Source organism: Salvelinus sp. IW2-2015, linkage group LG13, assembly GCF_002910315.2.
Source record: "Salvelinus sp. IW2-2015 linkage group LG13, ASM291031v2, whole genome shotgun sequence".
NCBI lineage: Eukaryota > Metazoa > Chordata > Actinopteri > Salmoniformes > Salmonidae > Salvelinus > Salvelinus sp. IW2-2015.
In genome coordinates, this window is record NC_036853.1 from 8,707,283 (window position 1) to 8,733,641 (window position 26,359).

At 44.8% G+C, this 26,359-nt stretch overlaps 3 protein-coding genes across 5 annotated transcripts in view; 1 reads left to right on the top strand and 2 right to left on the bottom strand.

Annotated features, from left to right (window-relative positions):
• Window positions 1-9,865, bottom strand: part of LOC111972070 (DENN domain-containing protein 2A) — a 65,537-nt gene extending 55,672 nt beyond the window's left edge. Inside the window, 1 exon segment of the mRNA XM_023998911.2 lies at window positions 9,506-9,865. The gene's annotated coding sequence lies outside the window, so the exon portion shown is untranslated.
• A 1,797-nt stretch (window positions 9,866-11,662) lies between these two features.
• adck2 (aarF domain containing kinase 2) lies at window positions 11,663-22,055 on the top strand. Its single transcript, XM_023998910.2, has 8 exons — window positions 11,663-11,833; window positions 12,032-13,193; window positions 19,265-19,411; window positions 19,518-19,646; window positions 20,454-20,549; window positions 20,682-20,936; window positions 21,096-21,278; window positions 21,425-22,055. Exons 2-8 carry the CDS (start codon window positions 12,306-12,308, stop codon window positions 21,563-21,565), a joined length of 1,839 nt encoding a protein of 612 aa, XP_023854678.1. The 5' UTR covers window positions 11,663-11,833; window positions 12,032-12,305; the 3' UTR covers window positions 21,566-22,055.
• A 337-nt stretch (window positions 22,056-22,392) lies between these two features.
• The window catches only part of LOC111972073 (SRSF protein kinase 2-like), a 91,168-nt gene continuing 87,201 nt past the window's right edge, over window positions 22,393-26,359 (bottom strand). For all 3 annotated transcript variants that reach the window (XM_023998913.3, XM_023998912.2, XM_023998914.2), the window contains one exon: window positions 22,393-25,054. In XM_023998913.3, the coding sequence (XP_023854681.1) occupies window positions 24,870-25,054 (185 nt within the window). In that variant the 3' untranslated portion in view covers window positions 22,393-24,869. The remainder of the gene's footprint in view (window positions 25,055-26,359) is intronic.

A 26,359-nucleotide genomic window follows, 5' to 3' on the forward strand; every position in this document is an offset into this window, starting at 1 on the left:
CCAAAGACACGACACTATCTATTGCATCTTAGCCGCTCTGTCACTGCTTCTTATCCCATTCCTTTACTAGATTGTGTGTATTAGGTTTTGTTGTGGAATTGTTGACCTGTTATTATCTGTTAGATATTGCTGCACTGACTGATCTAGAAGCATAAGCATTTCGCTACACTCGCAATAACATCTGCTTACCATGTGTATGTGACCAATAACTTTTGATTTGATCATGAAAGACATTGAGGCAAAGATGACAGGCAGTAGCCTAGCCACAAACTAGAACTCAATTGATTGAACACAAAGTTTATTTCAATATGATTGAAATAGGCTACATGGGCCTATATAGCCATATATATTTAAAAGTCAGTCATTTCAGTTTTCATTTGAAGCATAATTTTATCCATTTTATCCTTTCTTTTATCCTTTTTGGTATTGATTGCAAATACTTTGACAACTTGTACAGTTGAAGTTGAAGGTTTACATACGCCTTAGCCAAATACATTTAAACTCAGTTTTTCACAATTCCTGACATTTAATCATAGTAAAAATTCCCTGTCTTAGGTCAGTCAAGATCAGGCCGTGACAGTACCCCCCCCCCCCCCAAATGTGCGGACTCCGGCCGAAAAACCTAAACCTATAGGGGAGGGTCTGGGTGGGCATCTATCTGCGGCAGCGGCTCAGGTGCGGGACGCAGACCCCGCTCCACCGCTGGCTCACCCCACTTTGGTAGCACCTCGGGTGCGGGGACCGGACTGGGGATCCTCGTTGCGGGCCCCGGACTGGGCACCCTTGTTGCGGGCCCCGGACTGGGCACCCTCGCTGCGGGCCCCGGACTGGGCACCCTCGCTGCGGGCCCCGGACTGGAGGCCGTCGCTGGAGGCTCTGGACCGGAGAACGTCGCTGGAGGCTCCGGACTGGAGAACGTCGCTGGAGGCTCCGGACTGGAGAACGTCGCTGGAGGCTCCGGGCCGGAGGCCGTCTGTGGAGGCCGTCTCTGGAGGCTCCGGGCCGGAGGCCGTCTCTGGAGGCCGTCTGTGGAGGCTCCGGGCTGGAGGCCGTCTCTGGAGGCTCCGGGCTGGAGGCCGTCTCTTCTGGCTGGATGCCCACTTCCACCCAGCAAATGCGGGACACTGGCACCGAGCACACCGGCCTGTGAATGCTCAACCGAGACACAGTGCGCATCACCCCATAGCACGGGGCCTGAACAGTCACATGCTCGCCACGGTAAGCACGGGGAGTTGGCTCAGGTCTCCAACCTGACTCAGCCACACTCCCTGTGTGCCCCCTCCCAGAAAAATGTGTGGGCTGCCTCTCTGGCTTCCTTGCCAGCCGTGTTCCCAAATAACGCTGCCGCTCCGCCTTAGCTGCCTCCAGTTCCTCCCTTGGACGGCGATACTCCCCAGCCTGCCTCCAGGGTCCCTTACCATCCARGATCTCTTCCCATGTCCAGGAGTCCTCTCTACCACACTGCTTGGTCCTTTGGTGGTAAGACGTTCTGTCACGGCTGTCGTAAGAAGAGGACCAAGGTGCAGCGTGGTCAGCGTACATACTTTTAATAGTAGATGTCGCCAACAAAACAATAAACAATACCAAAACAAACCGTGAAGCTTAAGGCAATGTGCCATCAAACAAAGTTAACTTCCCACAAAGACAGGTGGGAAAAAAGGCTACCCAAGTATGGTTCCCAATCAGAGACAACGATAGACAGCTGTCCCTGATTGAGAACCATAACCGGCCAAAACATAGAAAATCATTGAAACACAAAACATAGAATGCCCACCCCAACTCACGCCCTGACCAAACCAAAATAGAGACATAAAAAGGATCTCTAAGGTCAGGGCATGACATCACCACTTTATTTTAAGAATATGCAGTCAGAATAATAGTTGAGAGAATTATTAATTTCAGCTTTTATTTCTTTCATCACATTCCCAGTGGATCAGAAGTTCACATACGCTCAATTAGTATTTGGTAGCATTGCCTTTAAATTGTTTAACTTGGGTCAAACGTTTCGGGGAGCCTTCCACAAGCTTCCCACAATAAGTTTGGTGAGTTTTGGCTCATTCCTCCTGACAGAGCTGCTGTAACTTATGTCAGGTTTGTAGGCCTCCGTGCTCGCACACACTTTTTCAGTTCTGCCCACACATTTCCTATAGGATGAGGTCAGGGCTTTGTGATGGCCACTCCAATATCTTGACTTTGTTGTCCTTAAGCCATTTTGCGACAACTTTGGAAGTATGCTTGGGGTCATTGTCCATTTGGAAGACCCATTTGCGACCAAGCTTTAACTTCCTGACTGATGTCTTGAGATGGTGCTTCAATGTATCCACATAATTTTCCTGCCTCATGATGCCATGTATTTTGTGAAGTGCACCAGTCCCTTCTGCAGCAAAGCACCCCCACAACATGATGCTGCCACCCCCGTGCTTCACGATTGGGATGGTGTTCTTTGGCTTGCCAGCTTCCCCTTTTTCCTCCAAACATAACGATGGTCATTATGGCCAAAGCGTTCTATTTTGTTTCATCAGACAGAGAACTTTCTCCAAAAAGTAGATCTTTGTCCCATGTGCAGTTGCAATCAGTAGTCTGGCTTTTTTATGGGCGTTTTGGAGCAGTGGCTTCTTCCTTGCTGAGCGGCCTTTCAGGTCATGTCGATATGGACTTGTTTTACATTGGATATAGATACTTTTGTACCTGTTTCTGCCAGCATCTTCACACGGTCCTTTGCTGTTGTTCTGGGATTGATTTGCACTTTTCGCACCAAAGTACGTTCATCTCTAGGAGACGAACGCGTCTCCTTCTGAGTGGCAATGACGGCTGCGTGGTCCCATGGTGTTTATACTTGCGTACTATTGTTTGTACAGATGAATGTGGTACCTTCAGGCGTTTTAAAATTGCTCCGAAGGATGAACCAGACTTGTGGAGGTCTCCAATTTTTTTTCCGGGGTCTTGGCTGATTTCTTTTGATTTTCCCATGATGTCAAGCAAAGAGGCACTGAGTTTGAAGGTAGGCCTTGAAATACATCCACAGGTACACCTACAATTGACTCAAATGATGTCAATTAGCCTATCAGAAGCTTATAAAGCCATGACATAATTTTCTGGAATTTTCCAAGCTGTTTAAAGGCACAGTGAACTTAGTGTATGTACATTTCTGACCCACTGGAATTGTGATACAGTGATTTATGAGTGAAATAATCTGTCTGTAAACAATTGTTGGAAAAATTACTTGTGTCATGCACAAAGTAGATGTCCTAACTGACTTGCCAAAACTATAGTTTGTTAACAATACATTTGTGGAGTGGTTGGAATTTTAAGGACTCCAACCTAAGTGCATGTAATCTTCCGACTTCAACTGTATATGTAGTCAACTTCGTTCTGAAGTTATCGGCAGTCAGTCAGACAGATATACTCTTAGAAAAAGAGGTGCTATCTAAAACCTTGTGCTTCTACATCTGCATTGCTTGCTCTTTGGGGTTTTAGACTGGGTTTCTGTATAAGTACTTTGTGACATCTGCTAATGTAAAAAGCGCTTAAAAAATACATTTGATTGATTTGATTGATTGGTTCATAATCTATCCCCATAGGAGAACTCTTTTTGTTTGCAGGTAGAACCCTTTTTGGTTCCAGGTACAACCCTTTTGGGTTCCATGTAAAACCATTTCTACAGAGGTTATTATGTAGAACCAAAACGGGTTCTCCTATGGGGACAGCCGAAGAACAATTTTGGAACCCTTTTTTTTAAGAGTGCAAAGGTTTTTAAGAGCCACGTTACTAACGAAGACTCTGGGAAACAACTCGGCTACTAAAGATACATCGTTAGAAGAGGTTCTGATGATGAACTGAACGCTACGAAGGCGCTTGTAAACCAGACTCTGGCCTATATTAAATGATCCAAGCTTGCTCTACTGAATAGCCTACGCCTACAACTCTAGCATTCTTTAGTGGATTCGAGATTTCTTTCTAAATACATCTAGTTACAACTTCGGCATGCATAAGCTGATCCAAACCTGCAGTGCCTTCTTAATAAAGCTACAACTTTGTCTGACGCTSCATTAGTTAATCCAATCCTGCTCTTGTGTTCAGACTTACTCAAGAGTTGTCTTTTCTAGATGCACAACATCAATCAGAAAGTATTGCGCAACACAATGCTTTGCTGTGGATACATCAAGCTATAATATAAGTGAAAGTGCAAAGTTCATAGTGCTGTAAAAAAAAGTCACCCAGTGACGGTCAGGCCATTAACTAAAGGGCTTGCCAAATAAAAGCAGCGTTGGAAGTTATGGAAGTGCTCCTGGTTGTGAGTTTCCTGTGTGGAGCTGAGGCTGTGGATATAGGTTTCACAAGGGGTGGGATACGCTATGCAGCAACAGGTAAGAAAATATGCAACTCACACACCCGATGAAGCTAAATGAGGTTTCACCTGCCCTCAACCACAATGAGAGGAGTGAGAAACATGTCTTATATTTCAGATAATGCTAGTACCTATTGTTGGAAGACCCAACTGCTCCACAAAGGAAATGTGCTATTCAATACTCTAACCCAAGATCAAACAGCTGATGGAAAAACAAGTTTTATTAACAATGAACTGTTGTCTCTTGAAATGAGTTGTGTTACTTTGAAACTAGAACACTACCGACATAAACCCCTTGCTGCTAGTTCTCACTACGGCCAATCAATTAGACCTGATATAGTCCTGCATATCCCTTCAACAGTGTATATGGTGCATTGGAACTTCTTCACTTGTTCTCTGGTCCAGGATCAGTTTTCTCCTCCTAGCCACAGTCTCTCCCAGATGAGCTCACTGACTAAATTCGTCCACATTTCTGGGGTTCCGCCTGAGAATTCCCAGCAGAATTCCCGATCCCATCCCATTCCCACTCCGCACGCCTGTGCAGAACCGATTTTTATAATTCCCTGGCTGCTTCCAGAGGGCTGGTGCGAGGTGAGAGCTTGGGAAAATGGTCTTCTGGAGACAAAGCGCAGCAGAGCAGATGATTTTGACCCCTACACACCCAAAGACCAGCAACTGTGAGCTTAAGCCAAGAGAGAACTCAAGAGAGACAAAACCTAAATAAAACACAACACAGAGTGTAAGCCAAAAGAGAACTCATAGAAAACTGAAACAAAATAGTTGTGCAGCAGGTAGTGTGATCTTGTTGGATACAGACAGACACTGCAAGCGATCAAAGGCATGATCAAAGGTGCCAATCTGCAGTGTGTGTCTACTGGCTAGACTACTAAAGCCACGCTCATTAAGGTGTTACACCTGGGTGAATCTCCAGACATTCTTTGAATTCTCATCAAACAGTGGATCTGTAATTGTCAGCAGCATTCTTTTAAACAGTTTCTGTTTGATGTTTTTTGTTGTTTTAAAGTAGAAGATTTACATTATATTTGGTTTATTTGGATCTTTTAACTTAAACATTGGAGTGGAAAGTGCTACAAATTGTGTCAAAAAATAATAACTTAAGATGCCCCCTATTCTCCAAACAAGATGGTATATTCCATTAATTGTAGTAGTTGGAACAACTGAGAGCCGAAAGTAGGCTACATGTTTTATTATACATAGAATAAGAAATACAAAATGCTCTGTAATATTTTCCACCTTTACTGTGAGCCCAGCACAGAGCATTGCCACAGCAGCCAAAGTCAACAAGCTGTGTCCTTGGTGTAGCCACACGAGAACGACCCTCTGGGTAAAGTTGCCAGTTCTGCTTCCAAACACACACATTCCTTCCAAACAAGAACGTGCCCAATACTCTAATTCTCCCTCTATGGCGGTGGTGGCGAAAGGGACTGAAGCCCAGGAAAAAAAGTGTGTGTGTGTGTGTGTCCGCACATGTGTGTGTGAGACACTGTCAGTAGACACACAGGCTGCAGAGTTACCCAGAGCCAGCCAACAACATTGGGGTTTGGATGGGCCACATTATGACTGGTTAGCTCTTCTACCCCACATCTAACAGGATGCGGTACAGACGTACCTGACTCTGCCTTCTTTCCCCTGGTAGGCTACGCTACACTACTATAATGTACTGTAGTTACTCTATGCAAACAAAACAGCAGGGAAGCGATATTGGCTGTCATGTCTTGTTAAATGATCTAATTGAAATCACAGCACCAATTTCCCCACAGCCACAGTCTGTCTTCCTTTTACTGCACGTTTCAACACAGCACTGAGGCACCGAGTCGCTGTGGAACTTAACAGGCTACGCTGTCCTAACAGTATTTTGATATGGTCTTGGATGGTGTGTGTGTGTGTGCATGCGTGAGTGCATGCCTGCATGCATGTATGTGTATGGTGAGTGTGGGCTACAGATAATGACTAAAGCTTTGGGCTCGTCCTACCTCTCAGACAATACACCAGAGCACATCAGGAATTCCTTCACTAACACCGCAGGACACATTCTGACTGTGTCGCCATGGTAACCACAGGAGCTTGTCCATGGCAGCAGTCTGTGGGCCCCAGTAGGTTCCTGTAAGGGGGCGATATGACTGTGTCCTGCTCAGAGACCTGCTGTCACTGTTCTAAACTCAGAATAATGGACCTCTGGTGAGAGGGGACATGTCACATATACACTATAAATGCATCGCATAACCCTACTGCTTGCGAAGAGACAGCTTGCTCTGTCATTGACTAAGTCCCAGTGGGCACCGATGATAACAATTTATGACTTTTGGCCCAGCACTGTTATGACTCAACACGTGATACACAGAGATCCATTTATCCAATACAAGATGGTTTCACAAACCAGCTAGGATTCAATTGTGACATATGACACAGTTGACACGATATTAAACATCTGTCTTTTGAGTTCCTTGAAAAAGAGGTTTACAATGTCGCTGCGTATTGAGAAAACATTCTCAATACGTACGTGTGTGTGTGTGTGTGTGTGTGTGTGTGTGTGTGTGTGTGTGTGTGTGTGTGTGTGTGTGTTGTGTGTGTGTGTGTGTGTGTGTGTGTGTGTGTGTGTGTGTGTGTGTGTGTGTGTGTGTGTGTGTGTGTGTGTGTGTGTGTGTGTGTGTGTGTGTGTGTGTGTGTGTGTGTGTGTGTGTGTGTGTGTGTGTGACAGAGAGAGAGAGAGAGAGAGATTGAGTAAGTGTCTGGCTGGTAAAACCCAAATCTACAAAGGGAAGCAGCATTGCGCCACATAGCAGTCATCCTGCTATTCTCTCTCTCCACTCCAGAGAATGTTAACAGCCCTTCCAATCACACAGCGCAGTATGTCTGATAACAACAAATAAGGGGTTCTTGCTCCCCAACAGTCCTGTCTTACTATAGGATTATAGGTAATTTAGTACCATGACCTCTGTAGCTCAGTTGGTAGAGCATGGCACTTGTAACGCCAGGATAGTGGGTTTGATTCCTGGGACCCATACTTAAAATGTATGCATGCATGACTGTATGTCGCTCTGGATAAAAACTTCTGCTAACTGGCAAATTAAAAATATTATGTTACAATCCAAAACAGAAAAACAGACTCTCTCTCACTAATGGTCTACAGTACTTCTCACCACAGAACAAAAGACACCCTTGAAACAGTACAAAAGTGCCCTGCAGTACAGAACTCCTGGTTTAATTAACTAAAGAGCTAATCAAGACCTTTGAAATATCAAAGTAGCTATCATCACCACAAAAGAGCAACCCACTGGGCACACACTGGTTGAACCAACGTAAACTAGACGTTGAATTGTCTTCTGTGCCCAATGGGAAGACTCATGAGATGTCTGATGGAACTCCAGCTGTCAATGTCCCACAAAAATCCTGTTGTTTATGAAGGAACATAGAAAAGCATATGGAACATTGCGCAGTAGGAATTAGTGAGGACCTGGGGGAGGTCAAAACCTAATAGAATTTAAGATGATGATTGATAGCTATCTTTTAAAGGTATGTCCTGTAAAAACTCTGGAGAGGTTCCTGGTAAACTGTACGACATGACATCACACAGAGCTTTCTATGTATCTCGTACATCTTTCAAACCAAGATGTTTTTCGTCTACTTTTCTTTATATATGTAATGTATTGCCAGCGACAAACCCTATACTTTTATTTCCACTAACCGACCTAGTCATGATTGAGGTAAAGGTCAGGCACTGACGTTGGGCGATTAGGCCTGGCTCACAGTCTGCGTTCCAATTCAACCCAAAGGTTTTTGATGGAGTTGAGGACAGGGCTCTGTGCAGGCCAGTCAAGTTCTTCCACACCGATCTCGACAAACCATTTCTGTATGGACCTCGCTTTGTGCACGGGGGCATTGTCATGCTGAAATAGGAAAGGGCCTTCCCCAAACTGTTGACACAAAGTTGGAAGCACAGAATCGTCTAGAATGTCATTGCATACTGTAGTGTTAAAATTTCCCTTCACCGGAACTAAGGTGCCTAAGCCGAACCATGAGAAACAGCCCCAGACCATCATTCCTCCTCTACCAAACTTTACAGTTGGCCCTATGCATTGGGGCAGGTAGCTGTACTGTATTGTACTGTACTGTACTGTGCTGTCCAAACTTGATGATTGGTTTTTCTGGAAGATGTTTTCTAAGACCCCCTTTTCATCTGTTTGACAAGAAATCAACGCCCTTGCTTATTCTTCATTTCTAGGATGGAACATTTTATATATATTTTTATATATGCCTTAATAATTTAAAAAAATAAAAATTAGACACAGCTTTCATTTGACATGCTCATATGAACTTTACATGTTGGTGCTCAAGGGGACTTTTACATGGAAATGACCGCTATCAAAGTACTCTACAAACATATACAAAAGCACATGTGAAAACACACAAGCATGCATTGCACACACCCACATCTGCATGAACCCCCTTTTTATTTGCATTGACTCTCTTGCACCGACTCTATGCACACTCACTGAACTCTGCATATTGACGACACACACACAAACCACACCACACACACACACACACACACACACACACACACACACACAACACACACACACACACACACACACACACACACACACACACACACACAACACACACACACACACACACACACACAGCACACACACACACACACAACACACACAACACACACAGCACATCTGCTGCTACTCTGTTTCTTATCTATCTCTGATTGCCTAGTCACTTTTACCCCCACCTACATGTACATAATATTACCTCAATTACCTCTACTACCTCGTACCCCCAGCACATTGACTCAGTACCGGTACTCCTTGTATAGTATCGTTATTGTTATTTTATTTTATTCTGTTACTAATCCCATGAAAATGTTTAGCAAATTTTTCTGATTTGTTTTGATGTGTAAGCATACAACTGACACAAAGATACTATACCTGTGCATAGTGTGTGGAGTTCAACATATACAAAACAGTCAAACTTACAATAAATACACATTAAATATGCATGTTACTGTTTCAGTCCCATAGTAAAAAAAAAGATTCACAGAAAGTACAAAAGGAAATCCCCCTCAAACCAAAACACATTCACACACAGTTAACACACACTGTTTAAAGGCTTATTTTGCCATACCTTTCTCAGCTGGATGAGCCCTGTAGAAGTGCTCTTGCACTGGTTTCTCATTTTGTGAAATCTGACACTGGATGAGGCAGCATTCATTCGCATGATTTCCTTTAGATCAAAATGTCCTTTATCCCCTTTCTCCTTCGGTTTTACACCCCTACCCCTGCCTCCAAGCTGCTCTCTCACTTAGCATAGCACCTTGCCTCTTCTTTCCAAGCAGCCAAAGAGCTTCTCCAAGTTTCTCCACAAACTTGTTTGAAAAAGGACTAGGCAGTCCCTCCCCTTTCAGCCAAAATGTTTTCAGTTATTCTCTCTCAAACACTCACTCGGACTATCTTCTCTTTCAATGATGTTGCCTCTCTCTCTCTCAAACTTTCCCACCCCTCCTCTCATTGCCCCCTCCCTCTCTCCCTCCCTCCCTATAGTACCTCCCTCCCTCCTCCTCTCCATTTCCATCATCAGCTCAACCCATACCCCCAACCCCCCCACCGCTGAACTAATCTGCAGCTGGCTGGGAGAATGAAGCCCTGGTTTCCAGGGAAACGGAGTGTAGTGCTCAAAAGAGGAATGGAGCAGGAAGGGGCAAAACTGAGAATAACTGAAAACATAAATAAGGGCCTCCTCCGGGAGCCAATTAAAAGCTCTGAAGGGCCTCTMTTCCTCTCTCTGAGGGGACAGTGGGGGCCTGGCTTTCCTGCACTCCACTGTCTTTATCTCGGATAGTAGCTTTTATTTACTGACCAGTGACCAGTCCACAAACCACCCAATAAAACCAGAGCAACAACATGTGTTTAATGCAATGTGTTTTGGTAGCTACAGATGGCCTGTTGTTCCTCTGCCCTAACATGGGATGGCAATGGTTTGGTTGACTTCCAGTAATTCAGTAATTACAGGTGAATTAATGGTTTTAAAGATGTATAGTTCCCTCACTAGATGACTGACACGTGAGACTCCCACTGTCTCAGAAAAAAAAGAGTGACAGATTGAGTGAAAATATAAGTTAGATGTGAGTCTGACATTTTGATGACATCTAAGGCTAACAAAGGCATAGGAGTGTATTTTTATTGTATCAGTAAAACATAACTACTTGTTTGGTTCAGCAGAGGCTGCTGAGGGGAAGACAGCTCCCAATAATTGCTCGAATGGAGTCAATGGAATGAAATCAAACACATCAAAGATGCAGTTTCCATGTGGTTGATACCATTCCATTCACTCTATTCCATCCCCCCCTCAGCAGCCTCCACTGGTGTGGTTATAGTCTCCCTGGGTTCTCACTGAGAGAGTTCAATGAGTTGAACTAGACTACCTTACCCTTTCCTAGGCTACCCTTCACAAATATCAGTGACTCCAACATGGCATAGAACCAGAGAAACAAACTCTGTGACCTTCAGGGCCAAGGTCTGACCTCTCCCTTTGAAGTGCAGGAGAGATTTGAAAAGCCTGTATTTCCCCATCAATGGCTGAGGGGACAGGATGGTGGCAATAACATCTGTTTGGCATTTCTCCTAACTTTTGTGTGGCTAGATCCCCGTTTCCTTGTCCTCTCTACTCAACAGCTGGGATGTGGAGGACCTCTGTCCAGAGACACGCACCATGACTAGGAATGATACTATCAGTTTTAGATAGATGAAGCCCTATCGATGACAACATGTTCAATTAAATAATTGATCTAACGATAATGCAAACACTTGGACAGCTATTCTAAGGACTGAAACCATTGTCTGTATCTCACCTTCTCCTCTGTCTCCCTCTTTTGGACAACCCAACATCTGCACAGTGAATGTGTGAATTCCTGCACAAAACATATATATTTTATCAAAAGTTTTTTTTAAACGTATCTACTAAGCTTAATGTATTGAAATAACTTGATCATGTCGGGAGCATATTACCTCACGAGGATTTTTCCCCAACCCATTATATTATTATATGGATGTGGCCGGTTTGTTATTAGGTGCCTATAGCTTTAAGACGTCGGCATCTGGGGTGTAATCATTACGCCAAACAGTTGCAAACATGCAACGAAAACTAGCGTTTCTATTGGACAGATCCGGCTAGGTCCCGCCCTGTTTGATGAACCTATCCAATAGAAACGCTAGTTACTGTTGCAAAATAAAACTTTTGCAACTATTTGGATTAATGATTACACCCCTGTAAAGTGACGTAAACACCCGGAAGTTACCGGTTGTTTTGCAATTATGTTTACAATGAAAATACATGCTAGTTGAGGTTGATATCTTCTATTGAATGATTTAATAATATATTAGCTAGGGTTGAGCGTGCTGCATGTTGACTGAAGAAAGGACATGACGGTTTGATTGGTCACGTACTCATTTTGAGGTAATATGTGTTTACATGGCAATAGACTAGTCATATTACTAATAACTAGCTAACGTAGCTAAGCAAGCCTCTGTATCACAGTTCAGCTATATAGCCCAGGCTTAACGACTGTAGCCCCTTAAATTAATGTCAAAATATACCTTGCAGGCCTTTGATACTAGCTAGTTGAACTTACTTGGAATTCTTCTTGATTTGCAGTGGGACATATTTTCAGAGGACATAGGTGGGCTATGTCTGTCCTCAGCTTTGACGCATCTGTGGAATTGTGAGCAAGCAGTTCTAAGGGGCAATGATTGGAAGCCAATTATCAATATCTGAAAGCATTTGAAGCCGTAATGTGGATAACTTCCAAACCGTAATAGCTATGTTTAGTCATTATTGTGAAAACTTGCGGACAATGTTTTATCTATAATTTTAGACTTTTTCAAATCTACTTTTTAAGTTAAGTGTTAGCGATATTATCATCATAGTTATGGCTGCATTGAGTGCCAGAAGCTTCCTCTTAAACCTAAGGTACACCGTCCATAGAGTTGGAAGTTCTGTAAGAGTCCGACTCATACCTAGCACCAGAACATGTCTTGTCAAAAGAGGCCAGATTTTAACCCAGATGCCAAAAGTCACCCTGCTGTGCTGGGGAGCAGTGAATGCCACATCCTGTATGGCAAGATGCCAAGAGGCCTCCCTGGCACCCCAGACTACAGACAGGAAGTCTGTAGCCAAAGTCCAGGTGCACAAGCTGGTGTTCTTCCTGCGCCTCAGCCTGCGCGCCCTGGTGTTACTCCTGAAGTTCGGCCCGCTCCTGTTGCTCTATCCTCTGACTGTCTTCTCCTCTTACTGGGCCTCTCGCTGGCTGGATGCCCTGCTGTGGGTCACTGAGACCTCTGGTCCTGCCTTCATTAAGCTGGGCCAGTGGGCCAGCACACGCAGGGACATCTTCTCCCAGGACTTCTGCGAATGTTTTTCCAGGCTGCACGTGCGTGTGCGTCCCCACTCCTGGGCCCACACCAAGCAGTGTCTGCGCCGGGCATTCGGGGAGGGCTGGAGGAGGCTGTTTGTGTTTGAGGGCAGGGAGCCTGTGGGGTCAGGATGCGTGGCTCAAGTGTACCGGGGATGGGCCAGGGTGGACAGCGTGGAGGACACAGCCTTCCAGGCCCTGGTGGAGGAAATGGAGAGAGAGGATATGCTGGAGGCCTGGGAGATCCTGGGACTAAAGGGTGTCCTGGGGACCCTTAGGGGGCTGTGGAAGGAGAAAGAGGATGAGGAGGACGATGGCCATCATGAAACCAGGGAGAGGAGCTACACAGATGCCCCTAATGGGGACGGTACAGAGAAAGAGCATCTGATTCCTGTAGCTATTAAGGTGGGTATCAGTCAACATGAGGGAAAGCATTTTTTTGAGGGAGGAGCCTCCAGAATAAGCTGGTCTGTGGCTTATTGACAACTATCTCCTGGTAGAGAGACGAGGCAACCTCCAAAGTGTTCCAAACAGAGGACTGTATTGACATAATGGGAATGTACATGGATAACTGACAGCACAAGTAGAGCAACAAGGCTATTAACAAGGGAAGGACTGAATGGAAATCTATGCAGTGCATTCGGAAGTATTCAGACCCCTTGACTTTTTCCACATTTCGTTACGTTACAGCCTTATTCTAAAATTGATTCCATTGCTTTTTTCACATTTATCAGTCTACACACAATACCCCAAAATGACAAAGCAAAAATAGGTTTTTAGAAATGTTTGCAAATGTATTAAAAATAAAAAACTGAAATCACATTTGCATACGTATTCAGACACTTTACTCAGTACTTTGTTGAAGCACCTTTGGCAGCGATTAAAGTCTTGAGTCTTGGGTACGACGCTACAAGCTTGGCACACCTGTATTTGGGGGGTTTCTCCCATTGTTCTCCTCAAGCGCTGTCAGGTTGGATGGGGAGCGTTGCTGCACAGCTATTTTCAGGTCTCTCCAGACATGTTCGATTGGGTTTAAGTCTGAGCTCTGGCTGGGCCACTCGAGGACATTCAGAGACTTGTCCCGAAGCCACTCCTGTGTTGTCTTGGCTGTGTGCTTAGGGTCGTTGTCCTGTTGGAAGGTGAACCTTCGCCCCAGTCTGAGGTCCTGAGCGCTCTTAAGCAGGTTTTCATCAAGGATCTCTCTGTACTTTGCTCCGTTCATCTTTCCCTCGATACGGACAAGTCTCCCAGTCACTGCTGCTGAAAGATATCCACACAGCATGATGCTGCCACCACCATGCTTCACCGTAGGGATGGTGCCAGGTTACCTCCAGACATATTCAGGCCAAAGAGTTCAATCTTGGTTTCATCAGACGAGAGAATCTTGTTTCTCATGGTCTGARAGTCYTTTAGKTGCCTATTGGCAAACTCTAAGCGGGCTGTCATGTGCTTCCGTCTGGCCACTCTACCATAAAGGCCTGATTGGTGGAGTGTTTCAGATAATGTTGTTCTTCTGGAAGGTTCTCCCATCTCCACAGAGGAACTCTGGAGCTCTGTCAGTGACCATCAGGTTCTTGGTCACCTCCCTGACCAAGGCCCTTCTGCCCCGATTGCTCAGTTTGGCCGGGCGGACACCTCTAGGAAGAGTCTTGGTGGTTCCAAACATTCCATTTAAGAATGATTGAGACCACTGTGTTCTTGGGGACCTATAATGCTGCAGACATTTTTTTGGTACCCCCAGATCTGTGCCTCTGTAACGGATGTGAAATGGCTAGCTAGTTAGCGGGTACGCGCTACTAGCATTTCAATCAGTTACGTCACTTGCTCTGAGACTTAAGTAGGGTTTCCCCTGCTCTGCAAGGGCCGCGGCCTTTGTGGAGCGATGGGTAACGATGCTTCGTGGGGGGACCGTTGTTGATGTGTGCAGAGGGTCCCTGGTTTGCGCCCGTGTCGGGGCGAGGGGACGTGCTAAAGTTATACGTTACATTGATGCTGTTGACCCGGATCACTGGTTGCTGGGAAAAGGAGAGGTTGAAAGGGGGTGAGTGTAACGGATGTGAAATGGCTAGCTAGTTAGCGGGTACGCGCTACTAGCATTTCAATCAGTTACGTCACTTGCTCTGAGACTTAAGTAGGGTTTCCCCTTGCTCTGCAAGGGCCGCGGCCTTTGTGGAGCGATGGGTAACGATGCTTCGTGGGTGACTGTTGTCGATGTGTGCAGAGGGTCCCTGGTTCGCGCCCGTGTCGGGGCGAGGGGACGGTCTAAAGTTATACTGTTACACCTCGACACAATCCTGTCTCGGAGCTCTACGGACAATTTCTTCGACCTCATGGCTTGGTTTTTGCTCCGACATGTGCTGTCAACTATAGACAGGTGTGTGCCTTTCCAAATCATGTCCAATCAATTGAATTGGTGGACTCCAATCAAGTTATAGAAACATCTCAATGATGATAAATGGAAACAGGATGCACCTGAGCTCCATTTTGAGTCTCATAGCAAAGGGTCTGAATACTTTTGTAAATAAGGTATTTATTTTAAATTTTTATTATTATTATWATATTTTTTAACCCTCTTTTGCTCCCCAATTTCGTGGTATCCAATTATTAGTAGTTACTGTCTTGTCTCATCGCTACAACTCCCGTACGGGCTCGGGAGAGACGAAGGTCGAGAGCCATGCGTCCTCCGAAACACAACCCAATCAAGCCGCACTGCTTCTTAACACAGCTCGCATCCAACCCGGAAGCCAGCCGCACCAATGTGTCGGAGGAAACGCCGTACACCTAGCGACCTGGTAAGCGTGCACTGCGCCCGGCCCGCCACAGGAGTCGCTGGAGCGCGATGAGACAAGGATATCCCTACCGGCCAAACCCTCCCTTACCCGGACGACGCTAGGCCAATTGTGCGTCGCCCCATGGACCTCCTGGTCGCGGCCGGCTGCGACAGAGCCTGGGCTTGAACCCAGAGTCTCTGGTGGCACAGCTAGCACTGCGATGCAGTGCCCTAGACCACTGCGCCACCCGGGAGGCGTAAATAAGGTATTTCTGTGTTAATTTTTTTACATGTGCAAAAATTCTAAAAACCTGTTTTCGCTTTGTCATTATGGGGTATTGTGTGTAGATTGATGAGGAAAAAATAAATGTAATCCATTTTAGAATAAGGCTGTAATTTAACRATGTGGAAAAATTCAAGGGGCCTGCTTTCCGAATGCACTGTATGCTCTTTGCACATATTACAATACAGCTATACATAAAGGCAGCATACAACATTTGTGTTGAGGAGAGGCTGACTGCATCACTTCTTTTTTTTACCCCCTTATTCTCCCCAATTTTGTGATATTCCTTTGCAATCTAATTCCGATCCTGTCTCATCGCTGCAATTCCCCAACGGGCTCGGGAGAGGCGAAGGTCGAGTCATGTGTCCTCCGAAACATGATCCGCCAAACCGCGCTTCTTAACACCCGCCCGCTTAACCCGGAAGCCAGCTGCACCAATGTGTCGGTGGAAACACTGTTCAACTGACGACCGAAGTCAGCCTCCAGGCGCCCGGCCCACCACAAGGAGTTGCTAGAGCCAAGTAAAGTACCCCCGGCCAAATCCTCCCCTAACCCGGACGACGCTGGGCCAATTGTGCGCTGCCTTATGGGACTCACGGTCACGGCCGGTTGTGACATAGCCTGGGATCGAAGCCTTGTAATGACTTGTAATGACGCCTCAAGATCACTTCCTTTTTTAAGAAACGTGTTGCAAATTCCAAATTGTTTGCATAGTCAACTTACACACAGCTCTGACACACACACTTACCCAACCAGACATGCCACCAGGTGTCTTTTCAGTCCCCAAATCCAGAACAAATTCAAGAAAGTGTACAGTATTATATAGAGCCATTATTGCATGAAACTCCCTTCCATCTCATATTGCTCAAATGAACAGCAAACCTGGTTTAACAAAACAGATAAAGCAACACCTCATGGCACAATGCCACTCTCCCCTATTTGACCAAGATAGTTTGTGTGTATGTAATGATATGTAGGTTACTTGTGCCATTGCTTCTGTCGTTAGAAACAGAAAAGATTAGCATTCCTGAAACAATATTTTGTTGAAATATCATTGGATCTAATTGATTGCACCCAAATTGGCTATTTTAATTTATTGGATTCATATAATTGTAAATATAGTACCTAACATCCAATTTGGACAATATTGTTCCTAACAATGAGTAAGAAATGAAGAATCCAATGGAATGCCACCCACAGACCCCCCCACACCCAACCCCAACCACCAGTATACAGTATCAGTTATCTATATCTGACAAGTAGTATACAGTTGGAAGTTTACATACAGCTTAGCCAAATACATTTAAACTCAGTTTTTCACAATTCCTGACATTTAATCCTTGTAAAAATTCCCTTAGGTCAGTTAGGATCACCACTTTATTTTAAGAATGTGAAATGTAGGAATAATAGTAGAGAATTATATATTTCAGCTTTTATTTATTTCATCACATTCCCAGTGGGTCAGAAGTTTACATACACTCAATTAGTATTCGGTAGCATTGCCTTTAAATTGTTTAACTTGGGTCAAACATTTCGGCTAGCCTTCCACAAGCTTCCCACAATAAGTTGGGTGAGTTTTGGCCCATTCCTCCTGACAGAGCTGGTGTAACTGAGTCAGGTTTGTAGGCCTCCTTGCTCGCACACGCTTTTTCAGTTCTGCCCACAAATTTTCTATAGGATTAATGTCAGGGCTTTGTGATTGCCACTCCAATACATTGACTTTGTTGTCCTTAAGCCATTTTGCCACAACTTTGGAAGTATGCTTGGGGTCATTGTCCATTTGGAAGTCCCATTTGCGACCAAGCTTTAACTTCCTGACTGATGTCTTGAGATGTTGCTTCAATGTATCCACATAATCTTCCTGCCTCATGATGCCATCTATTTTCTGAAGTGCACCAGTCCCTCCTGCAGCAAAGCACCCCCACAACATGATGCTGCCACCCCGTGTTTTACGGTTGGAATGTTGTTCTTCGGCTTGCAAGCCTCCCCCTTTTTCCTCCAAACATAACGATGGTCATTATGGCCAAACAATTATTTTTTTGTTTCATCAGATCAGAGGACATTTCTCCCAAAAATTTAATCTTTGTCCCCATGTGCAGTTGCAAACCGTAGTTTGGCTTTTTTTATGGCGGTTTTGGAGCAGTGGCTTCTTCCTTGCTGAGCGGCCTTTCAGGTTATGTCGATATATGACTCGTTTTACTGTGGATATAGATAATTTTGTACCTGTTTCCTCCAGCATCTTCACAAGGTCCTTTTCTGTTGTTCTGGGATTGATTTGCACTTTTCGCACCAAAGTACGTTCATCTCTAGGAGACCGAACGCGTATCCTTCCTGAGCGGTATGACGGCTGCGTGGTCCCATGGTGTTTATACTTGAGTACTATTGTTTGTAAAAATGAACGTGGTACCTTCAGGCATTTGGAAATTGCTCCCAAGGATGAACCAGACTTGTGGAGGTCTCCATTTTTTTCTGAGGTCTTGGCTGATTTCTTTTGATTTTCCCATGATGTCAAGCAATTGCTTTCATGGAGGACTGACTTGAGGATGACCACACAATTTATTTTTGTCATGAGCAAAAGCTATTGGTTTTCTAACTAAAGTTGCAAATAAAATGTTATTTATTATGTTATTTAAACACAAGAGACCAGCAACATTGATAAAGCTATGGCAATAGCAGCGACCGCGGCATCTAGTGGGCAAAACCTGGTACTTTCACACTCATTTATGGTTAATGCAAGCGAATGCAATGGTTAATTGAACAGGGGGAAAAAACAACACTAGATTCACAGGGAATACATTACATAGGATGAAAAAGCAATACTCCAAGCCGCAGCTCCATATTACTTGTCAGATATAGAGAACTGATACTGTATGGCTTTTTGTATGGCCATTTTATTGGATTCCTCAGGTCTTACTCAGGTAGGAAAAAATGTTGGTTCAAATCAGATTTTGGGTACTATATTTGAATATTATGTGAATCCAAATAATTTAAGAGATCATTTGGATGCAATCAATTAGCTTAATTTCTCAGAGATCAAATTACAACTAAACAAAATAATGTTTCAGGAATGCTAATCTTATCTGTTTCTAACTACAGAAACAATTTCAGCACAATCTCAGATTGGGGGGGGTTTCTGAATTGACATGGAATGCCAGTTTACTACCCATAGCCTAGGCTCTAGAGTGGAAGGGGAGCCTACTGCAGGAGTTTGAAAGTTACAGAGTTTGTGTCCCTGAGAGAGGGCTGTGACATTGAGATGGTGTGCTAAAAGTCACAGGCAGGGAATTCGTTAAATGTTATGAGGTGCCAATAACTGCATATCTGTACTCAAATTTACTTATTATATATGGGACATGATTTTGTTAGGAAACATGCAATAAATGCCCTCCTCTTTCTTCATCTCCTCCTCTTCTCTCTGTCCAGGTGCTTCATCCAGGGATCAGGAGACAGGTAGAGATTGACATGCTACTGATGAGGGCAGGCAGCTGGCTCATCAACTGTCTGCCTGGATTCAAATGGCTCAGCCTGCCTGAGATAGTGGAGGAGTTTGAGGTGCTCATGACCAAACAGGTAGACAACTCCAGTACACACACACTTTGAGTGCCAATTGAATAGCTGTAGGTTTTATCTATTTCAATGGCAGTTTTTAGGGATTGAATATCCTGTTTTATTGCAGATTGACCTGCGGTTTGAAGCCAATAACATCGAAAGATTCCGGGAGAATTTCAAGGATGTTGATTTTGTCAAGTTCCCAACTCCTCTTCGACCATTTGTCACCAGGTCCATTTTAGTGGAAACCTTTGAGGTGAGTTGAGACGGCACCTTCACCACAATGCCAAATATGAATAGAAGAAAGTAATGACACAACACCAGTAAAACATCTATGGGAAAGGTTGAATAATAGTGATGCGCAGTTCAAACGATTAGTTCTTTTTGAACGACTCTTTTTACTGAGTCAAGTGTCACGTTTTGGCCTGCGTCCTACAGCAGGATTAATACACGCTCCACCGGCTCAGCGGCTCCAGACGACGTGCTCTGACCAACAACTGTCTATCATATGTGCACGTAGAAAAATAGATCATGCTGCAGGCATCATAGAGAATGAAGACATGCTTACAACTGATTGTTGATCACATGGTGCTAGAATGAATGCAATTGATTGATTATGGATTGTGATGGACACAGCGTTGTAGAACCAAAACATACACCGTCTCTGCTCAACAAACTTGAACTCGAGAACTAATTGTTTGGGGGGGCTGCTACAGTTCAAGCGATATTGTGCTTATCACTCTCACGCCAGTCAAGCAATTGCATTCCGTCATGAGTCATTCACAATCTAGTCAAGTTGCGGGCGCAAATAAATCATTTTATTTGTATGTCTAGCAGGCACAAATGCCAGTTGTTTAAAGCACACTTTTACAAGTCTCAGTCACAAATGTCAGCTCCAATAAGCCCCCTATAGTGAACGAGTTTTCTGTGTAAGTTTTCAGTTCATCGTTTGCCAGTAGTGGGTACTGCTTGCTCTGGGCATTACTGAATCAAATGAATGATATTAGTCGAAAGTGACAACTTAACCATCGCTATTGAATAAGTAACCTGTTTACTGTTTCAGGAGAGTGAGCCCATCTCCAACTACCTGAGACCTGAGGTCCCTCTAAAGGTGAAACAGAGAATTGCCAGGATGGGAGTGGAGACACTTCTCAAGATGGTGAGAGGGCCTAAGCATGTCCCTCATTGTGACATTTGCAACTGGAAATACATATTTGAAATCCTTCATATACCTTCTTCTTTCTTAACATTGAATCAAGCTTACCAGCTCCGTATCCTCCTGTTTGTATAGGTGTTTGTGGATAACTTTGTGCATGCGGACCTGCACCCGGGTAACATCCTGGTCCAACGTAGTGGGGGTGGAGGGGACAACGACCCCCAGGAAAGGGTCACCCTGACGGACCTGTGCGACACAGTGGTGGTGAGCATGAGGCCGGCCCCGGCCCCTCTGCAGCTGGTGCTGCTGGACGCTGGCATTGTGGCACAGCTCAACGACAGAGATCGTAGGAACTTCAGAGCCGTGTTCACCGCCGTGGTGCAACGACGGGTGAGAGACGCACCACACACAAACATGAATTTAGAACTTCCCCTAGAAGCTCCAGAGTAGGCCAAAGAGGGTTTATGAGGCTTCTCACTTGCCTTGAGTATTGTGATGGGGTATCCAATGATGTCATGAGCTTCTAACATCCATAGCTGTTATGTTTAGGGGGAACAGGTGGCAGAGCTGATCCTGAACCATGCCAGGACCAACGAGTGCCAGGACGTGCCACGGTTCAAGAAGGAGATGGCAGAGCTGGTGGACCATGCCCTCAGCAACACTCTCTCACTGGGGAAGGTCCAAGTAACTGATTTGCTATCCAGAGTCTTTGGATTGCTCATCACCCACAAGGTAAATAAAACCAGTCCTGGAGTGACAGTCTAGTTTCAAAACCACCAACCTTTTCTGTAATATCAATAGTCATGGCTAGATATCTCACATTGACTTCTGTTACCAAGACTGCTGTTGACCTTGTGGTTTGTTTGCTCCTCAATCAGGTGAAGTTGGAGAGTAACTTTGCGTCCATTGTGTTTGCCATCATGGTGCTGGAGGGGCTGGGGAGGTCTCTGGACCCTAACCTGGACATACTGGAGCTGGCCAAGCCTCTGCTGCTCAAGAACGCTGCCTCCCTCCTCTGACTCCCCTTACCCACATACCACTACATCTGAGCAACACAGAAATAGGCTGTGTTTGAGAGCATCACCGACTGAGCAGACTGACGTATCTACAAATCATATGTATGATGCAAGGTGATTTGTTGGTCAGTCAGCAGAATTGATGCTCTCAAACACAGCCATGGATATCTCATATTTAGGGCCCAGAGTATTTCCTGGTCACATGGTCTGTAAAAAATCCTGGCCCTCCGCATGCTACATTAGTGACTGACTGAATATACCTTGTAGTGTGTACTTTTTACCTGTGAAATGTGAATCATTGCTTGATTTAAGGTATCCAAACATCTTAATTACTACCCTGGTAAACTGTTCCTTACCTTACATGCTGGTCAGATTAATTGTAAGTCATCATTTATACTTAAATGCCCATGTGATTTCCGTGTAAAAAAAATAATAATTTTGTGCGCACTACAGACAATTTTTTCATTGAATAAAATAGAAGTGAGTTAACATATCTGAATTAGTGACAATCCTTAGTATACCATTCTAGCAATCTCAGGGTATTGTTAGGACAAGGTAATGCGTTTGTCTGATGGCTTCCTTTTAGAATATAGTAAGGTGTGTCAAGTCAACTGACCACCATTCTGTATGACCACCACCAGTCTTTTTACACTCGCTAGTGAAATATTTTATATGCATATACTGGTTAGATCATTAAATAATGCATCAAAAACTTTGCTTTTCTCTCTTTTCCTTGTGTCTTGAGGATAACTACTTTTTAAATGAGTTAGGATATTACTAGTATTTAGTGAGAACTGCTCTAAACTGTCAAAGACCACAAGCCAGAGGACTCCATTAATTTACAATTTTATTAAATCTGTCAATGAAAAACACAGACAAGAGACGCAATTCTGTCAGGAAGAACAGTCAGCATGGCTGAGAGAGAGATCAGGAGCTTTTGGTGACCAAAAAAAAAAAWCTTTTTTTTTYTTCTTTTCTTCACTGTCACAAGTCCAATCAGAGCAGCGTTGTCCATATAGTAGGGGAGGAAGAGGTAACAACTGAGTAGAAAATAACTAATCAGAATAATAGTGACAGTAATAATTACAAAAGAAATTAAAAACATCTCTAAACAAACCAACACAATCACCTCAATAGGACGAGATTCAGTCACTGTCACAGAGAAATTTGCTTCTTTTTTTACATTAAATTAAATAGTTAAAAAAATATCTCACCCTTTACATACTTATTTTTATTTTATTGCGAAAAATAGGCAACTGGACTCTTAATTGTGATGAGTGTGAGAGAGCAGTGGAGTGGAACGTATGGAGCATTGGCACAGAGATGCTGCAGTGCATCAATGCAGTACCCTCATCAACCACAAAGTGGTGCAGTTTCACATTCCACTTAGTGGCCTCCAGAGTGGTTCAGCCTCTCGCCACTGTCTGCTCTGGGCCAGTGTCCGTGACAGCCTCTTTTAGGAATGATGCGTGCATTGTTTCAAATCTGTCAGTCGGTCGTCTCTCCGGAGCCGGATCTTAGAGTTATGTACAAAGGTGGCTCAGTTGGTAGAGCATGGTGCTTGCAACGCCAGGGTTGTGGGTTTGATTCCCACAGGGGACCAGTACGAATAAGTAAAATGTATGCACTCACTACTGTAAGTCGCTCTGGATAAGAGCGTCTGCTAAATGACTAAAAGGTCAAATGTGAAGGTAAATCCCTGAACGACATCCTACAAAGACAAGTGCAACCTCCATTTGACGAACCCCTTCTGGAGAAGCTCAGGATCAAAGATGGAGAGTTTCGTCTGTAGGTAATAAGGGGGATAATCAGATCTGGTAAAGCTGCCACGCCACAGGGACTCAACGATTGTTCTTGTTTTTGGGATAAAGAGGAAGAGAGGAATGGTGTGACTGGATCAGGAATGTCAACGGTTAAAGGGAGGAAGGATTTGAAAAAGTGAACATGAGGAACTTTGCTATCCTCACACGAGGCACCAAAAAGGTTAGCGCAAGTGGCTTCAAAATAAAACACAGGAGAAGAAAACAAAAACATTGATAAAAAACAAATGAACCAACGCACAACTAAGTAACACCTGTCCATCATCATCATCCCGTCCTGTCAATCAATCAGCCTTCATGCATTTCACTCTTTTTCACGACAGAGAAACTCTTTACAGAAGAAGCAGTCCGGTTCATCGATCATCAGTCTTTTAGGATCTTTGTTTGTTCCGTGCCCTGTTTGTCTGTCTGTGTGGCAGCGGTTCAGTTCTGGAGACCCCTGGTGGGCTGGCTGCCCTCCGTGTCTCTGCAGTGGCCGGGACTGGCATGCAGCTCAGTGTTGGTGGCTGGGTGGGGAGGGGACTGAAGCTTGGGGGGGGGGGGCTGTAAACAGTTCAGTGACACTGTTTCAGTCCTGGGCATGGAGGGGGAGCAGGGGCCTGAGGTACCCCTACAGAGAGAGGGAGTGGGGCAGGGGCTGGAGAGAGATGAGGAGAGGAAGAGTAGGGTAAAAGGGCAACTCCTAATCTGGAAGTGTTGTGGCTTCTCCTTTGTAGGAGAGGGACGTTCACACACCTACAGACTGGGCAGTGTAGACACACACTAATAACAAACACTCACATATATACACAAACACACATAAACACACTTCTGCCTCAGCAAGTTTGGGCTGTGCTGCTGTAAGGTCAGGCAGATGGAGCAATCACACAGTCAGCATTCTGACAGAGGTTCTTATTGACTTCTAATGGGAAACCCATTATGCTCCGGATAAGACAGGAGAAGACTGGACAGGAGAAAACTGGCTGGGATATTGCAGAGAACCCATTCATATGGGTGGCTTAGTCTCTGTTTAGACTGAATTGGTCTTTCTAAGTAGGAGACATAGTCCTGACCATGGCTGCTCATGTTGTGTAGCAGAGAACCCATAAGCAGAGAACCCATAAGCAGAGAATGGGTTCTCTGCTTATCCGGAGCTCTGTCCTGCCTGTTTAGAACTGTGGGAGTTTGACTCCATCCAACTCCCTTCCTGGGGCCCTCTATTCTTCCTGCGAGGGGTTGTATGGGACCTATGGGGAGGACAGCAGAGGGAGCAGCCTCTCTCGGTCTGGTCTTTGACAGCTTTGTGGTTTCTGCTGAGGCTCTGTGGGCGTCTGTTGCATGTGTGTATGTCTATGTGTATGTGTGTGGCGGGCTCAGGACAAGGCAGGGAGGGACCGAGAAAAGGGAACCCCCTGTACCCCCCCACACCCTCCCTCTCTCTCTCCAGCCTCGAGGGCCTGGCTTTGAGCAGGTTGTGGAGGCTGCCACTAGAGGGGGGGTTGGTGTCGCTACGAGTTGAGCCAGGGGTGGCTGAGGCAGTCCCCGGCTGACGCCCTCTTCTCTGGGACCATCTCCAGCATGGGCAGCAGGAAGTGGGTGAAGTGGCCGGCGTCCTCTGGTGCCCAGCCGTACTTCTCCACCAACACATCAAACAGAGACCAGGGCTTCAGCTTGGTGATGTGCCTCAGTTCACCTATGGGAAGTAGAGAAAGGGATGGGGGAGGGAGTGAGAGAAAGAAATGAAGAGTAATAAGTTACAGTGCGATGCTATGTAAAGACTTACAATGAGAAAGAGTGTGAGAGCGCAATACAAAGAGAGAGAATTTAAAAAAGAGAGAGACAGAAGAGAGTAGAACTCGGGCCGCATCTCAATACTTCGTAGTGGCATCCTTTCTATGTGTCTTTGCTTTCATCAACACTGAATGGGTGGAAGCAAGGCAAATTGCTTTCACTGACCTTACTATTTATAATTATTTACAGTGTAGATGAAGGAAAGGAAACRAGCTTCTGACTATTGAGAGACAGCCCAAGAAAGGCAAATCAAGAGCCTGGAGCAGTGTCTGACTGGGAGTCAGTCAGAACACATGAACACCATAGAGAGATAAAAGGAGTGAATTAAGACATAATTTACAACCGACAAGACATTTGAGGGAGAGAGAGAGAGCATCAATCAGAATATTAAGAGCCCCATGATTAGAACATGAGAGAAGCAGGGTAGAGCAGGGTAGCATGCTGTTTCTACCAGCCAGGTCACCCGTGATACAAGTCAGTATTCAACATCCATCCATGTCTGAGGACATCGGGAGATGTGGAAGCCAGCCACTAGGGGCAACAGTGAGCACTGTTACCTTCAAGTAGGGTTCAGTTTTGCTACGGCGTTGTGGACGAGGATGGGCGTAAGCATCTGCCTTTGGTGCCAAAGGTTGCATGTTCGAATCCATCCAGTTGTTTTTTTATTTTTGTTTTAAGCCTATCCCAAACCTTAACGCTTACCTTAACCATTCGGAGTTAATACCTAACCTTAAAAATTCAGAGTTAATGCCTAAACTTAACCTTAAACACTTTGAAATTTGACATTTGGAACAACTTCAAATGTTTGACATTTGAGAAACATGGATGAACGTCTAATTTTGACGTGAGACTGTGAGAGCTAGTTGGTTTCTACAGACACACCACTTACCAGGAGCAGAGACCGGCAGAGAGAGACACRGCGGTAACACACATAGACTGGCAGACAGGCCGTAGACTCAGGGAGGATAGTACTCAGAACTCAGTCAAGTGGCTGGGAACATGACTATTGTATTACTGGTGTAACTAGCTAGATAACTAAATCTAAATCTTGAGAACTCACATTTTAAACTACACTCTTACAAAAAAAGTGCTATCTAGAACTTAAATWGGTTCTTCGACTGTCCCCATAGGAGAATCCTTTTTGGTTCCAAGTAGAACCCTTTTGGGTTTCATGTAGAACCCTTTCCACACAGGGGTCTACATGGAA

Coding starts and splice junctions, on each gene's coding strand:
- adck2 (XM_023998910.2), top strand. CDS start 12,306: ATGGCTGCATTGAGTGCCAGAAGCTTCCTCTTAAACCTAAGGTACACC. Junction 19,647..20,453: donor TTTTAGTGGAAACCTTTGAG/GTGAGTTGAGAC, acceptor TTACTGTTTCAG/GAGAGTGAGCCCATCTCCAA. Junction 21,279..21,424: donor GATTGCTCATCACCCACAAG/GTAAATAAAACC, acceptor CTCCTCAATCAG/GTGAAGTTGGAGAGTAACTT.